Raw genomic sequence first — 17149 nt, forward strand, 5'->3', positions numbered from 1 at the left:
CTGCCCTACTGTCCACCACCACCTATGGAGACAGGCGCAGGAGTCTGGAATGTGTTCCTGCAGTCAAGTTGTGGTGATACGTGACAGATTTTCCACCCATGTCCAAGTCAGTTTTTCAAGCTCATCCATTTTATCTGGCAGTAATCTTGCACTCCCAATCATGATCAATGGAACCAGTGGTTTTAACTTAATCGTCTTTGCTCTCTGATTTGCTCCTGCTCTTTAATCTTGATGCAAACACTTCAATCTGCTTTTAATTTTTCCGAAATTAAAACAAGTTAAAAAAATATATTCACAAATGAAATATTCTGCTTTTGATAATAATGCTTGTTACTACTATTATTGTTGTTGTTAATGATATTAGAAATAACATTAACTTCCAGGTTAGATTTTCTCAGCGTGTCTCACAAATCAAACGACACGTAATGTTGACTTACATGTGAGCGCGTGCGTCAGCTGGGGGAAGTGAGGCATCGCTGGAGTGTGTGGGGCTCACCTTGCCAGGCTGACAGCTGCATGCTGTGTGTGTTAGCGCACACCCATCTCTCATGTTTCTGCTCGGAGTCACACTCAGCGAACGATGCGGCTGTTAACTGTCTCATCTTTGCTCCTGTCCTTCTTCAGCTCAGGTATGGAATCACAGCTTTCATTCCCGTCACTTCTCGGGATTCAATAGGCTGACACCCAAACTTTCAAACGCATTCGTTTGTGGAACAGGAAAGAGGGTGCTGTGTATTTTTTTGTTAATGGTGGACCGGGAGACGCGCACGGTTTGGAGAGATCAGCACTTATCAAGCGTTGTCATTCTTGATTACAGAAGCAAGCAGATTTCTTGAATTTGACTCTTAGTAATGATGAATTACACATATTTCCATATACCATATATAGCACTGGTACCGCACCTTTGTTATTCTTAGACTGTAATTTCCAAAGACTGTGGCACTGCGATCCTGTGCGCAGTAGACGGACCAGAGATGTCATAACAGAGCGCGCAAATCAATAACGGAGAGCCCACTCTTATTCCACTTTACCTTCACAAATATTTCTTTCGTGTCTTCTCTTTTTCTTAGTGACTTAGTCTCTTGAAGTCAACGGATCTTGACCAATGCCAGATGAGGAAATCCTCAAAACTAAAGTAAAAATTATGAATTAGCCTGGGGTAATACCTACTAATAAAAGTTCTGCTTCAAAGATTCACTTTGATGCATTTTCAGAGAACTAGTATTTATCAGACAATACCTGTTTATCAACCATTATCATGACCAGTGTTAGAACATTAGAGCACCTTGGGACTGATTCTAGACATCTGTGGAACCCTTCTGGAGGGATAAAGCAACATCTTTCCAAAAGATATTCCCACATTTGGTATTTTGATGGTAAATACTTTTTGTAAAATCTCCCATTGTACAACTGTGCTGAGATTATGTGACTACAAAGGCTAAAGCTTATCAATGACATCACTTTCATAATTTCTAAACCATTCAGTGACAACTTGGTGTCACGACCATCCTGGAATAGAGAACTCCCACCACAATAGAAACAGATAAAGCGATTGCTAGGACCAACTTTGCATTGATTTGCGGAGATCCTTTCCTCAAGGACACAAGAAGACCCTAACCAAAGCTTGCAAAAAGACCCCTCCAGTTTAGCAGCTGTTGGATCCCCTCACTGCAAAGGTTAAAGCATTTAAATATTTCCTTAAAGTTGTTATTGTAACAGCTTCATTGTGTATATGGGAATTTTTGTGTATTTCCACAGCTGCCATAGTTTCTCAGTAGGACTCAACAAATTTCTACAAATAGCAAATTAAGTTTGTGGTTGTAATAATACAGTTTATGGCTTGTTTAACAATCAAATGTTGTCTTCATGAAGTTTGATGCTACTAATTTCCTTTATCCTGTCATATTTAAATTCTCCCTTCTCTGATTTTGTTAACACCTAGCCTCTATCTTGTCTGTTGTACCTTTTGTATGAATGCATGTATGAATCTTCATTTTTGACATGTAAATGGATCATTGTTAAATAAGTGCAGGGAATCAAAGACAATATTTCCCTCTAAAATGTGACAGCCATATAAAGAAAAAGATCAAATACAAAATCTTCACATGCTACCAGACAAATATACATATCTGAGCTTCCTCTATGAGGGTGTAAACTGGACCTATACATTCTTGAATATAAACATGTAATAACTGAGCATTTGAATTGTAAATGACAAGAGAAACTCACTGATGTTGATCAAAAGTGCAAAATGAGGATTATGTGTTAAAAATCTCACCCTGATTTACTATAGTGGCACCATGCGTTATGAAAATACTGAAAGATCCTGGACCAGCAGTGCACATAGAAAGCAAGCTATTTTGTGTTGTACATGCAATATGATTAACCAGCTCGAACATGTGATTGATTTCAGTGTATTTGTCACCTAAGTGCAGTTCTTGTGGTTCATGAAAAACTGTTTAGCTTTCCTTTCAAATAAGAGTACTCTGAAGGACACTCAGTACGCTTTAAGCAAGTCAGTGTCACAATAAAAATTTACAAAAATGAACTATCAGTGCAAGATATGATGAAATTTTGCAACAGCATGCTGCTAAAATGAAGGCACCGCCATTTCAGATTGTGTACATCTATCACGTCGATTTGAAGTGGTTGGAGCTGAGCAAGTCAAGTAAAAATTTTCTCTAAATAAAATTTAATTTGACTTTCAGATAAAACGTTCACAATAATTATTTATTCTTAGAGAAAGTAAATGGAAAAAGTCTTATGGTCACAGGCAGGGGTGATGATGGAGGTAACTGTGACATGATGAGACTGGACTGAATTAGTGACTTGTGAATTGCAGGACTGGCTCTTCAGATTCAGTGTTACCAGTGTGAGGAAATGATGCATGACTGTTCCACGGCGGAGTTCATCGTCAACTGCACAGTGAATGTGCAGGACATGTGCCAGAAGGAGGTTCTCGTGAAGGATGATGGTAAGGCAAACCTCTGGATTACTGCTTATTTCACCTCTCCACTTGTTGAAAATATGTTTAATCTTAATGCAGTAGCCTGTTTCAGAGCACAACCAAGACAATTTGGTTGAAATAAAGTATAAAATTGTCTATGGCTACGGTCACACTGCAGTTGCAAGTGACCTGAATCCAATTTTTTTCGCTCATATGTGACCCATATCCAATTTGCTTTTGGCAGTGTGAACAGCACAAGTCGCATTGAATCTGACATTTTTCGAATCGGAATCAGGCCACTTTTAAATATGGTACTGAATCGGATACGTATCTGATTTTTTTTTTTTTAATGCGGCCGCAGTCTGAACAGCCAAGTCGTATTCTTTGTCCTTGCAGTACCTCCTCGAGATCGTCTCCCTGGGATAGTTAGATATAGTCAGGCATGAGGACCTGGTGCACAGCTTTACAGAAGTCATGCACAATAGTGCAAATGGAGGACTTTGTGATGCCAAACAAGTTGGCCAAGGCCAACATCTGAATTTTCTTCCTCTTCTTCCTCCTTCGTGATCTCACAGATTTCCCGGCTGCCGCCACACACTATTTTTAGCAGGGCTCTCAAGTTTTGAATGAAGGCAAGAGTGAGAATCCCGCCCGAGTGGCGGATAATACTTAGATTATTATTAGTGTTGGTCTGCTCGGACTCATAGGAGACGTGCTTGTTTCCTGCCGTTTCCAAAGCGATAGCCGCGCACCAGAGAAATTTATATTATACTTTATTTCAGCGTGAGAAATACCATGTGTGGCGTGTGAGAACTTGTTGAAATGTGTGTGTCTCGTCAGACTTGAGAGCTCTGATTTTTAGCATTAAGCCATACAGTCCTGCAGTACCGGTTGCCCATGGTCGCTCCAGTAAACACCATTGTGGTGTGGTCTATGGCCGCAATGTCATCAATGATCAACTGCGCATGCGGGTCACTTCAGGAACGTGAGCTGTTCACACAGCAATCCGTAGACAGGCCACATTTAAAAAGGTAATATGAACAGCCAAACAAAAAAATTGGATTTGAGCAGTAAATCGGAATTGTGCCTTAAAACCTGCAGTGTGAACGTAGCCTATATTACACAGAGCATTAACCTTTAACTTGGGGACTTTAAAATATGTAAACGTACTCTAAATCAATATAGCTCAAAACTGATGTTGGATTTAATTGGATTATGATTACAATGAATTGAATTCCAATTGGCTTGAATTTAACTATATTATTTAAGTGCCTTAAGATGACAATTGTTATTTGGCACTATATAAATAAAACTGAATTGAATTGAATTGAATTGAATTGAATTGAATTGAATTGAATTGAATTGAATTGAATTGAATTGAATTGATGTGATATGAATGACAACCATTCTTTCTCAATCAATGGAAATATTATCAACAAAAGGATGTTTTCAGATGACGCCAAGGAAATTATAATTATTTTTATTTTATTATTTAACTCAAAGAAAGAGAGCTCTCTGGGATACTCACCCAGATGCCATTTCGACTTTATGCCTTGAGCAGAAATCAACTGATCTGTGGTTAGAGGAGCCAGGGCCCTTACAGTGCACTTTAACTATCAATAGAGTATGAAAGTCTCAGCTGTAGGTCAGCATATGAAATAGCAGTCATGGATATAAATTGTGTTATTTTCATCTGAGGGAAAAATGGCTCAGTGGCTGTGGCAGCTGTGTCCAGTGTTTAAAACTATACCTCTCCAAAGTCTCATATCCTGCAAATTATAATCCAGTATTGTCGAGTATGACAGATAAACCACTGGGGCTAATGTTTTGTTTTATGATAGCTTGATGCATAGCAGTGAGTTTTACACACTGGAATGGAAGTGAGAATATTTAGAAATCCACAAGGTGCATAAAACATTTTACACATTGGTCTATTAATAAAAACAAGATGCAAAACTGATTTATCAAATACTGTAACATCATGTGAAGCCTCAGCCCACTGAAGAGACAAAAGCATCAAGTCTGTGTGGAATGATGAGGAGACTGTATCTTTACTCAAAAGCGAACAGAAATCTTACAATACATTTGGTACAATTGACACTTTGCCTGCATCCTAGTTACCAGTATTTTTTCTGCCCGTTTTAGCAAACACTGTAGAAAATGCTACAAAACAACATTCAACAATACAGTGGTTATTCAGAAGCAGGACAATGTGTCACATAATACATGTATTATGTGGAAGGAGAGACTCAGAAAGAAAATAATATATACTCCTCAAATCTGTTTTGAACTAAAATATTAAATAATCACAAAACAAAAAGCTTTATATTAATTATGTTGAATGCAAATTATGCAGTTTTCTTTTTGTGTTTTTGCAGTACAATTTTCAAAGTACTGCATTATGATAGGACATGTGGTTCATGTATCAAAGTAATTTTGACCCAAGAAGGTGCAACTGTGTAGCCAATAATCTGTGACAAGGATATTTTAATATAATTTCAGGGCACATTGTTTGTTTTAACACAAGCTATGTTTTCCAGACCCGAAAAACATAGTTTTCAATGCCTAACCTTAAACATGTTATTTTCATTAAGCATAGTTTTTGATGCCTGACCATAACCAATGATACTGTCATGCTGAAACTTAACCAAGTAGTTTATAATTTGCAAAACAGCAACTGAAAGCACAGAAACAGTGATTGGATCCTAAAATCATATTACAAGTAAATTTATTTTAAAATATCAGTGGTTGAGATGAGACTGGAACCACTATTAAGTCCCATTAATACTATCCAAGGCAAGTCACAAATCAGAAATAGCACCAATTGGAGTGCCCCGTTGTGCGGGACAAATCCTAAAACTTTGCTGATCACAGGCGCTCATTTCAGTAATGACAAAAGCAGTCTACCCAGAGCAGTATAAATTAGTGTAAAGTCACAAACAAGCTGAGCTATTTACAGCAGCCTGTAATTTACCAACCACTCAGATACACCTTGTTTATTGTTACAAAATAGAAAACATAATCATGATCATGATTACCTGTTCAGGTCAAAAATTAAAGATGTGCTATCAGGGTGCCATCAGCTACATAGTTTGGTTGCGCACACAAGGGCTATTTTCTGCCATGTGTGCACTGAGACATCTGTAAATAAACTTGTTGAAGACTGACATATCAAACAGCCATTGAAATCATGAAAATGAGGACATGTTGTTTATATGTTCATAGTTCATCAATCGTGACAGAAAGACTATTTCATGAAGCCTTCAGCTTGGATGTTCTCCATTTTATTTGTTATGTTTTGTACCTTCTGTATTTTCAGATTCATTAATTAACATTTCTCTCATTTTGTGCATATCAGTTCGCATTATTCTGTAAAAACATAGTACATATTATATAGATTTTAATACTGTTTTAATAATGTTCTGTGCTTGTTACATAGTCTGCTTTAATCATCTTGAACACTATGGGAACAGTATGAGTTCTACTGTCACTGTGAGCGCAGGTTTTTATGGTTTTTCAGTATACTGCTGCTTTGTTAATACAGTAATTAACAACAAATTTCTACTGTGGTTATTTCTATCTTTGCTCCACCTTGTTATTAACCATGCACTAAAGGTCACATGCTTTGCATTAAGTCTCCCTCATTTTAAAACCCAGTGAAAATGTGAAGTTTTTTTAATCCCCCCTCTTTCTGCTGTTGATGAGCAAACTGAATAAGGTCCTGTCTTCAGAAATGTGGAGCCCAATGTAAAGGGCAGGCGCATCCCACTGCGGTGTCGACAGCTCTTTAATAAGAAAATTTCTGCATTAATGCTCATGTACATTCCAGCCTTTATCTCACAGTATTATCATTACTACTACGACTTAGAAATTCAACTGACCACACCTTAACGTTGTTTCAAGTGCAATAGATATTTTCACATATTGCTACCTCAGTGCATTTTGCTTAAGTGATAAGAATAAAAATCATTCAGTCTCTATGATTTATACGAAGTACCCTTGCTCTGTGATTGCCTCTACATGCCTGCAACTTTGCCTATTACTTACAACTTTGCCTATTACCATTATCATTCTTCTTTAAATATTTTTTAGGAAATTATAAAAAAGCAGGCTTTTATGTTAGAGGGGGCCTTTTTCTTTCTCTGTGTTTAAAGAAGAGATGATTTCCATGCTCCTGTATATAGGAGCATATAAGGACATCCCTGACAATAAACGCAATAAACAAATTCTTTGTAAACCTTAACTTCACTGTATTATCCAAATCTTCGTCAAACCCTATCATTTTCAGTGCGAACATAGCAGCTATCAGTGTTACAAAGGGTATTCTGAAAACAGGGACACTCAAGAGAATACTCTTGTAAAGATAATTACTGGCCACTTCTAATGAATGAGATATTTGTGAAAAAATATATTTTTTTATATTTCTGATATGAGAGCAAATTTTCAAAACTGTATTAAAGATTTCCACTTAAACAATAGTTTGCATTACAGTTCATCATCTGCTTTTATCATCTGACAGAGAATTATGACCTGACTCTTCAGTTTCTGAAAGTATTTTAGTATCTTTCAGCTTTTGTTTGTTTTCTGGTCCACACATGAGCTCTTTAGTATGTTTTGGTCATAACTGTCTCCTGAACCAAAAAACCTGTCCAGAACCAAACAGCAGATTTTCACAGCTGCAGGTATTTGGTGGGCATAGTGAAGAGTTTGGCTGCAAAAGGGCCATCACTAAATCAGACCAAAAGGAGAACTGACATTAGACTTAAATTTATGTGATGCACAACCCCATTAAAAGGCCAATGTTGTATAGATAATGACAGTAATTTTACCTACTGAATTGCGAAGAGCTGTTTTTATATGTCTTGAGTTTGACAAGTTGACGTCGCCATCTAACATTTTTCAGTTGGACATATCAGTGGAAAAAAATTAACTTGAGTGCTACCTAGTTATAGGATTAGCTGATGATTTAACGTGGTTTGCAAGGTGCATCTGTGATTCACATTAACTGAATCTTTAATCAAATGGCTATCTCTAGCTCTTTGGTTTAAACTCTTTCGAAAAAAATCTACTACTTTTCACTAAACATAGTCAAGCCTACTTAATGTTAAAGCTTTACATAAAGTGCATTAAAATCGGAGACTATTTAGAAACTAGGTGTTTCTATGCAAACATAGGTTTTGGAAGTGTTTGCCATTATTTTAATTGTTACATTACCCAAACCAAATCTATAATCACACAACTTACTAAAATTAAGTAGCGACCTCTTGGACTGAAAATTAAGCAAATACTGGAGTGCTAAATGTTGTAGTTCCTTAATAGTCAAATAAAGCTAGCTCCAAAAGATCGCTATAGACCCCCTAAAGTTATTAAGTTATTTTCAAAATGACAATTTATCACAACGAATTACATCAAAACAACAGGTGGAAAAACTCTATTGTTTCATTTAGTTTGCAATCGTAGCTAAATCTGTTATTTAGTAGCAGAAACTGACAAATCGATTACTTGTTAAAAATATTTATTTTAGCTCAAGTGTAATAGTTTTGGTGTATATATAGTGCACATCATTTGGAGGTAAGCAGCTATTTTCTGTCCCTAGGCCCCAGGCTGTAGAGGCCTAACCCAGCTATTGTTGTCAAACTTAAAACAGTGTTCAGGTCAAGGTTTCCCACAACAACAACAAAATGATGACAGACACGATCACAGAAGTAAAGGAAGTAAATGACAACAAATAATTAATTTTCATAATGTCAACTGCCTCTTTCACCAAAGTTGCACTGAAATGCTTAAAAACTAGTGTTAAATTACAAACAGATGTATTTGTCTAAGCTGCTGTCTATTTAGCAATTTGTCCATCCCATGGGTTGTCCCCATGTGGTGGTCTCCACAGAGGTCACATGCTAAGTGATGACCAAGTGACCAGTGATGACAAGATGAACACTCATAATGACTTCCTCTGAATTAAAAAAGGACTATAAGGACTTTTCATAGAGGTAGAAAGCTTGATCCCACTAAATGAAAATGCTGCCTCTCATCTCTCAGTAAGTTATTGTGGCATCTTTGCTGTTTCAAAGGCAGTGGTTCACTTACTAGAACCAAAAGGAATGCTCATGCCGGTTAACTCCAAACAGCTTAAATTTAAAACCTGGTCGTATCAGATTAATACACATTTACTAATCCAGTTCAGAATATGTAACAACAGATGACCCCTTCATAGTCACTGCTCTCTCAAGCAAGATACCACAGACTGGAAAACAGTCATTTTCATGGCTTATCTAAATTAGCTTTTGCAATTTTCTGAAATTATCAGGAAAGTATCAGGAAAAAGAAAATTGGACTGTAGTTATTCACAGTCATTTACATTCTGTTGGTGAAATAAAGGAATTGTATGCTTGTGAGGTTATATTTATGGGATGTTTGATACTTTTGCTGATACTTTTCAAAGACCATAGTTTATTTAAACTATATGGTTAGATTTTGAATTACATTATTTGTCCCAGCAGGAAAAGTGTCTTCATGACTTCTTATGTTTAATTGTTTGAGCGTCCTTTTTATAAATTATTGCTACAAGATCAGTGCTGTGGCTTTGGATAATATGGTGTCCGTTTATATACAGGAATTGTCAACCACCATTTGAGTGAGCACAAGAGTTGACCTTATTTTTCTTGTTGGTTTCTAAGTGAGGTAGTCAATGAATTTCCCTTGATTTTGAATTGTTTTGAATTACAGGCACTCTACATTTCATGAAAGAAAAATGGGCAGCTCTTGTCCTCTGGCCTTTAAGTCTGTTGGCTTTAAGACAAGAGGACAGAAGACACACCACCACAAGTAAAATAATTTAGTTATATAATTTGTGTTTATTTTACCGCAAAAGCTTATTGAGATCAAATTTATATTTTGCTAGAGAAGTTATAGTAACTGGTGCTGGTCAAAATCTTAATTTGTTTTGGCTGAACTTAGTACCATTAAAAAATGATGAATAAAAGAAATAAAGCCTTTCCTGACAAAACAGAACTAATAACACCAATTAGACATCATATTATGACCATCTGCCAAATATTGAGAAGATATCCTGTTTTCTGCCAAAACGTGCTGCTGCATCGGGCACCAAACAGATCAGCAGATCCTTAAATTCCTTCAAGATGTGAAGTGGGGCTTCTGTGGATAGAACTTGTCTGTCCAGCACCTCCCACAGATGATTGATTGGTTTGAGATTTTGGGCCATGTCAACACCTTAAACTCATTTTCCTCAAACCATTCTTGAAGCATTTCTTTTCAGTGTGGCAGGGCACATCATTCTACTGAAAGAGGCCATTGCCATCAGGTAAAATATTTTCCATGAAGGCGTGTTCACAGTCAGCAAAAATGTTTAGGAAGTTGGTACAAGTCAATTTAACATCCACATAAATGACAGAACCTATGGTTTCCCAAAAGAATGTTGCCCAAAATACCACACTGCCCTGGTTTCCTTTCTGTCAAGTTTAGCTGGTGGAGGCGAGGAAGGAGGATCAAAGTGTGCACCAAGTGCAGACATGGAGCAAGAGCAAGGAGGCAAAAAAGAATTGAAACTATTTATTTTGAAGTAAGGGCGTAGCAAAGCCAGATACAATTACCAAAAGGACACTAAAAAAACAAAATCCAGGAACTGACAAAAACTACAAGGAACCGAAATGAACTGGGGAAAATACAAGAAAGCAGTAACAACAATACGAGTGGACAAACTGAGGAAAACAGAGGATCTGACAATTGATGAGAACAAGCCGGGAGACTAGATACTGTGGGGAGAGTAATTACTGAGTAAGCACAGCTGAGGATAAATGAACACAGGTGAAGGGAGGGCAGCTGATGTCTGGCAGGGGTACCCTGCTGAGGAAAAAAGTGAGGAAATGGCTAAACTGAAACCAGACAGAAAAAAAAGACAAAATACCCAGATCGTAACACTTTCCTTTCTTTCTATTTCACCATTCCATTGCTCCATGGTCCAGTCCTGATGCTCACATACCCATTTTTGGGGTTTTGGTGGTTGACGGTTCAGCAAGGGTACACTGATCAGTCAGCTATGTAGCTCCATGTACAACAGACTGCATTGTACTGTATTTATTGGATCCAGCATTCCATTTTTCAGTAATGTGAGCTACAGTAGCTCTTCTATCAGATTGGACAATATGGGCCAGTGTTCACTTCCCACTTTCATCACTGAACTTGGTTATCCATGACCCTGCTGCGGGGTCACCTATTTTCCTTCATTTGACCACTTTTTGGTTAGTACTGACCATTGCAGACCAGAAACATATCACAAAAGCTGCAGTTGTAGAGATGCCATGACTCAGCTGTCCAGTCTTTACGATGTCAACCGTGTCACTGAAATCATTATTCTTGCCCCAATTTTCTCCTTCCAACACATCAACTTCAAAGACAAAATGTTCACTTGCAACCTAATTTATCCCACTCATTGTCACTGTAACAAGATAATCACTATTTTTCACTTCAAATGTTAGTTGATATAATATTATGGCTGATTGTTGAAAGACTCAAGCTTTTTATCACCAAAAATACCTGATGTTAAATGCATTTTCCCTGCTCCAATTTATGTGAATAACATCTTTATGTCAGCTCATAGAACAACTGCTATGTAATTTCATAGCCTGCTTAACTTGTTTTTAAATGGATGATAAACTCCACAAGCCTGCTTCTTACATATCTAACAACTGTCCATCAGTGATGGGAAACATTGGCATTTCCCACATTAACGTGTGGGAAACACAGAAAGATGCATGTTCATGTTTAAATTTGTGTTTGTGTTATCACCGTTGTGTACTGCTGCGAAAGCTTCAAAGGTACAGTCCGTGTCATGATTGCTTGATTTATTTGGTTAATTTAGAGGAGTAGTCAAAGGTTGTCCACACACTTGGACATATTGCACTCATGTGTAGCCAACCATGCTGATTCTTGTTGAAACTTGATTGTTCTCCCAGTGTTCCCTTGTAGATAAGAAATGTTTTTTTCATAATTTTTTTCCATAAATGAACTCAACAGTATAATTTAGACTGATGTGGGGAATCTTATAGTTTCCACATACAAATGCTTGCATGTGTGAGATTCATTAGAGGGGTATTATTTCAAATAAGCATGTATTATAAAACCTGACTTGCAGGTTCAAACTAAACTTGAGTGACTGGCCAGTGTGGTAAGGTTGCAGCCTTTCATGTGGGTGACCATGGTTAGAATCCTGACCCCTGCATAAAAGGTGTATAAGGGTGAGGGTACGTTACCTAACTGGGATATGAGTGTAAGTTGCTTTGGATAAATCATCTGCCAAATGCATAAATGCAACTACGTTCCTTTTTTGCTATAAGCCAACCATGCAATCTGCTGCACTTTACTTTTCACAAGGATTAAGGACTTAGTTTAGACTAGAGGGACACCTGAATATCCACCACAGGCATCACTGTGTAATTAAAGCAAATATCAATGCAAATGTACAAGTTTCAGAAACTCTGCTAGACCATTCTACCAAACCTCATTGGGCTGATAAATTTAATTTGGTGTTGTGATGTAATCCAACCTCTATAGGCTGACATTTATTGAACGTGTACCCTTACAGAGTTTTGTGCACTCCTGGACCTTCAAGATATATCTTCTTTTACTCTTCAACCTAACCACAACTCACAAATCACGAATGGACCCCAACCCTAGTTTGTTCAATACATCTTTCATAAAGGTTAATTTGATAACTATGTGTCCATCACAATGAGAACAATGAGAATCATGCCTTTGATCTATGAAACCATAAATTGGGTTTTAATGTTGCCTAACAACAGTGGCAACACAAATTCTGCCACAATCCCAACAGAAAAGTCAAAGACCCAAACTGAAACCTCCCTTCATTTGGATGTCTTCAAACTTGACAATTTAATTCATGTTCTCGGGCCTCCAGCAACACACACTTATTTGATTGTTTGATTGAATGTGTCCACTGCGCAAAACTATCAGTTTCACAATGAGCACTCAAAAATGGTAAAATTACTAGACTCTGGGCTATACAACTGTTACTTTCCAACATCGGTCTTTTCAAATTGTAATCGAGTAGTCTTTTGCATAACATGAAATTGTCATACATATTAAAAAAAATGTATATTACAATATTTTCAAGGCTCCAAAAATATCAAATGCCTTAGTTTTTCGTCACATTTCTAACACACTTACATCATTATCTATATGAAACCCTCGTAAATGTGTTATTGGACAACTATTGCATGATAAAAGGTGTTTGAAAGGAGGTAGAAGAGGGTGACAGGTGGCATTACACTGTACACTGTCATGTCAGACAACCAACTTCCATCTTGGTTGGACAGTGCCCAGTATTTTATATTTCTACTTTGCTGTCAGTCACAAAAAAAGATGTTAGACATGTGTATGAATACATAAAATAATACAGTTTGGCATCACCAGAACACTACCCTGTACAAAAAAATAGGTAAAATCACTGCTACATTTTAGACATGTGGACAAATGTACCTATTACATGTTCTCTGGTGAGGAAGATTGGATGAATGACAATAATTAGGTTTCCAAGGTCTGCAAAGAATAGACAAACAAATAGACAAAGAGAGCTGTACACTTCTGGAACCTCAGATGACCCTGAAGTGTGTGCTCTGTTAATAGTCTAAATGTGAGAGTTAAAGAGCTGAAGAAAGAGAATTCTGAAGAATGTAAAACATCTAAGCAGGTGTAAAAAAAAAAAAAAAGATTTTGATCTGATTAGTGAAATACTTTGAGTTAAGAAAGCTAAGGCCAACATGATCAAGCACAAGGAGTGGTGACAGGTCTCAGGTTTATAGGGTGTGTGTCTTTGTACCTGTGAGTGTATGTTTGCGTATCTGTGTCAGTGTGTGTCTCCGTGCCTGTGTGAGTATGTCTTTGTGTTGTGATTGTCCACTGTTGGGCCTAGGTTTGGGGCTTGTTGTTGTCTGGCTCGTCTGTGCTGCACTTTGTTGGGGGGTGCTCGCCCTTTCTTAGCCCCCTCCCGCTGCTCCCTGCTCCTCTTGTGGATGAGCATGTCTTGGGTCCTGGGGCGCCTCGCCTTAGGAGAAAAAAAGTATGCAGGGCCGGTGCCTGGCGGGGCCCTGGCCCATCGCCCCTTGTTACCTGGCTCACTTGCTCCATGGCTGCAGGCCTCTACCTTGGGCCGTCCTCTGTTGTCCTCTGGGCTGGAGAATGGCTTTCTTGGGATGGGCTGCCTGGTTTCTCTGTTCTGTGCTCAATAGGGACTGCTGGTTGCCTGTGTCTGGGGGCCCTTCCTGTCTGCTCCTGATCTCTGGAGTGGGGGGTGGTTGCGGCACCCTTCCCCCATCATTAACCAAAATTAATTTTAAGCCTTTGCCATATATTTTGCACGCACATGCACACATGTACATACAGGCACGCATACATGTATGCACACCTGCTCATTCACTTACACACTCACTCTACAGTTGCCATGTCACTTTGTGGCTTTAATGATATTCAGTGACCATAGTTATGCTGAGGTTGGCCTGATAAACAGCTGCCTGGCCTGTTGTAGTAAGTCTGCCACGAGCGAACTTCTTCATTAGAAGAATGGGCAGGGTTATCTGGAGGATTTTGGCCCGTACATGCATTCACCAGTGTGTTAATGATGTCCTCATTCTTTAATATTCCTCCTACGAGATTCCGAGCGGACTGACTCATTGTCATTCGCTTTTTGCCACAGTATCCACACCTTAGACAAGATGGCCGCAGGCACTTCCGTGAAGTCTGACGTCAGTCAAGTTTCATTCAATATATTCAAGGTTTCATTCAATATATTCAGAGTCTCATTCCATATATTCAAGGTTCATTCAATATATTCAGAGTTTCATTCAATATATTCAAGGTTCATTCCATATATTCAGAGTTTCATTCCATATATTCAAGGTTCATTCAATATATTCAGAGTTTCATTCCATATATTCAAGGTTCATTCAATATATTCAAAGATTAATTTCCTGAACAGCATGACATAGTACAGTATATATATATATATATATATATATATATATATATATATATATATATATATATATATATATATATATATATATATATATATATATATATAGTACAAGTTGCAGAATGAGATACGAGGCATGATGTGATTAGTGGAGAAAGTAAATAAATAGTACAATGGATATACTACCCAAGGTGAATAAATAGGTAAAAATTTGTAAACTATAGATGAAATACAGCAGTAAACCATTTAGTGCAAATGTTCAGTGGCTGGTGGAAGGTGTGTGGCTGTCCAGGGTACAGGCGTGAAGTACTGGAGGTATGCGGGGGGTCAGGGGGGCTATCGTGGAAGGTGTAAGGTGTTGCAGGGTGACAGCCCCAATGAAGGAGCTGCTTCTGAACCTACTGGTCAGGATACAAAGGGCCCTGTATCGTCTCCCAGAGGATGGGAGGGCAAACAGTCTGTTTCTGGGGTGAGAGTTGTCCTTGACGATGCTGTGGGTCCTCCACAGACATCTTTTTTTTTCGATGGCCTCAATGGTCGGAAGTGAAGAACTGGTGATGTGTTGGGCAGTTTTCACCACCCTCTTGAGTGATTTATGGTCAGCGACAGAGCAACTGCCATACCACACCGAGATGCAGTTGGTGAGGATGCTCTTACAGCGGTAGAAGTTCACCAGAATCTGAGGGGACAAATGGGCCTTCTTCAGTCACCTCAGGAAGAAGAGGCACTAATAAGCCTTCTTGTTCAGGGTTGGGGTGCTGAGGGTCCAAGAGAGGTCCTCAGAGATGTGGACACCCAGGAACTTAAAGCTGGCGACCTCTGTCCCGTTGATACAAATGGGGGTGTGTGCCACCTTTGGTCCTTCTGAAGTCCACAATGAGCTCCTTGGTCTTCTTAGTATTGAGGGCCAGGATGTTGTTGGCACACACCTCAGTTAGGTGCTGAACCTCTTTCCTGTAGGCTGACTCATCGTTGTTGCTGATGAGGCCAATCACCAATGTGTCATCTGCAAACTTGACAATGATGTTAGAGCCATGTACAGGTGTGCAGTGGTAGAGGGAGTAGAGGAGAGGGCTCAGCACACAGCTATGTGGAACACCAATGAGTGTTGAGGAGGTGTGGTTCTCTAACCGGAACAGATTGGGTCTGTTAGTTAGGTCGTCCAGTATCCAGTTACTGAGGAAGGTGTTGTGTGATAAGTTTGGAGGGGATGATGGTGTTGAATGCTGAGCTGAAGTCTATGAACAGCATTCTCTCATAGGTGTTGTTATTATCCAAGCCATATCATTGTCTACTAATGTCTATGTTTTTACAATAAACAAGCCAACATCCAACATTAAATATAAGTTTTAATTAAATGTTGAACTAAAAATAATAGAATTTTCTGTTGGAAGGCCCATAAATCAAACCATCATCCCTTCTGTTTAAAAGCAGCCTGTTATTCTCCAGCTTTGTCTTTGATTTCAAGTTGCTTTACGTTAATGCATGTCCTGGTTTTAATGAGCAGCCATTTAATGTATATTTTTACTGGTTGTAGCACGATTCACTGGTCTTAGACTTACTGTCCTCTGTGTCATTTGTTGCTTAGCATTAACACCAACTGAAAAAAATGCTCATAGAGAACAACAGCTGCCAAATAGCAAGAAGTGACGACAAGTTATGTTACTCTGTATACTTACAATGACTGTCTTCTTCCAAAACAAAGAGGACAGTTAAGTGTAATGACTTTGCCACAGTGGGTGCATTAAAGCTGTTTAAATAAGATGTTGAAATCATGGTTTCCATCTAGTTGAAGTGCCTAAAATGACAGAATATATCCTCTTTATCCCCAAAAACATGCACTCATCTATTTCTCTCCTTTTTCCCTCTTCTCCCATGAAGACACACTCTCACACATAGGTAACAATCATCTCATTGTGATCCTAATGCCTACCATTTCTCTCCTTATTCAAGGGATACACTACCGCAAGTCCTGTGCCTCATCAGGAGCCTGCCTTATTGCTTCCTCTGGCTACCAACAGTTTTGCACTGGCAAACTCAACTCAGTGTGCATCACCTGCTGTAATACCCCCCTGTGTAATGGACCACGGCAGAAGAAACGGCCCCAGTCATCCGCTGCCATCACCCTGAAACCACTGCAGCTCCCCATGTTTTCTGTCAACATTCTCCTCCTGCTGTCCTCCATTCTGTGCTGA

The 17149-nt window shown here is 38.6% G+C and overlaps 1 protein-coding gene across 1 annotated transcript; it reads left to right on the plus strand.

Moving 5' to 3' along the window:
* Positions 1 to 580: 580 nt before the first annotated feature.
* LOC140319024 (ly6/PLAUR domain-containing protein 1-like) lies at positions 581 to 17149 on the plus strand. The gene is made up of 3 exons (XM_072396539.1): positions 581 to 629; positions 2843 to 2974; positions 16908 to 17149. The coding sequence occupies exons 1-3, from the start codon at positions 581 to 583 to the stop codon at positions 17147 to 17149; spliced, it is 423 nt and encodes a 140-aa protein (XP_072252640.1).

Source organism: Leuresthes tenuis, unplaced genomic scaffold (assembly GCF_036924035.1).
Source record: "Leuresthes tenuis unplaced genomic scaffold, fLeuTen1.0.hap1 SCAF_12, whole genome shotgun sequence".
Taxonomy (NCBI): Eukaryota; Metazoa; Chordata; class Actinopteri; order Atheriniformes; family Atherinopsidae; genus Leuresthes; species Leuresthes tenuis.

Bases quoted from the DNA above. Each gene is read 5' to 3' on its own strand.
- LOC140319024 (XM_072396539.1), top strand. From the start codon at position 581: ATGCGGCTGTTAACTGTCTCATCTTTGCTCCTGTCCTTCTTCAGCTCA. The intron at 630-2,842 runs GTATGGAATCAC...TGTGAATTGCAG, and splicing joins CCTGTCCTTCTTCAGCTCAG to GACTGGCTCTTCAGATTCAG. The intron at 2,975-16,907 runs GTAAGGCAAACC...TCCTTATTCAAG, and splicing joins GGTTCTCGTGAAGGATGATG to GGATACACTACCGCAAGTCC.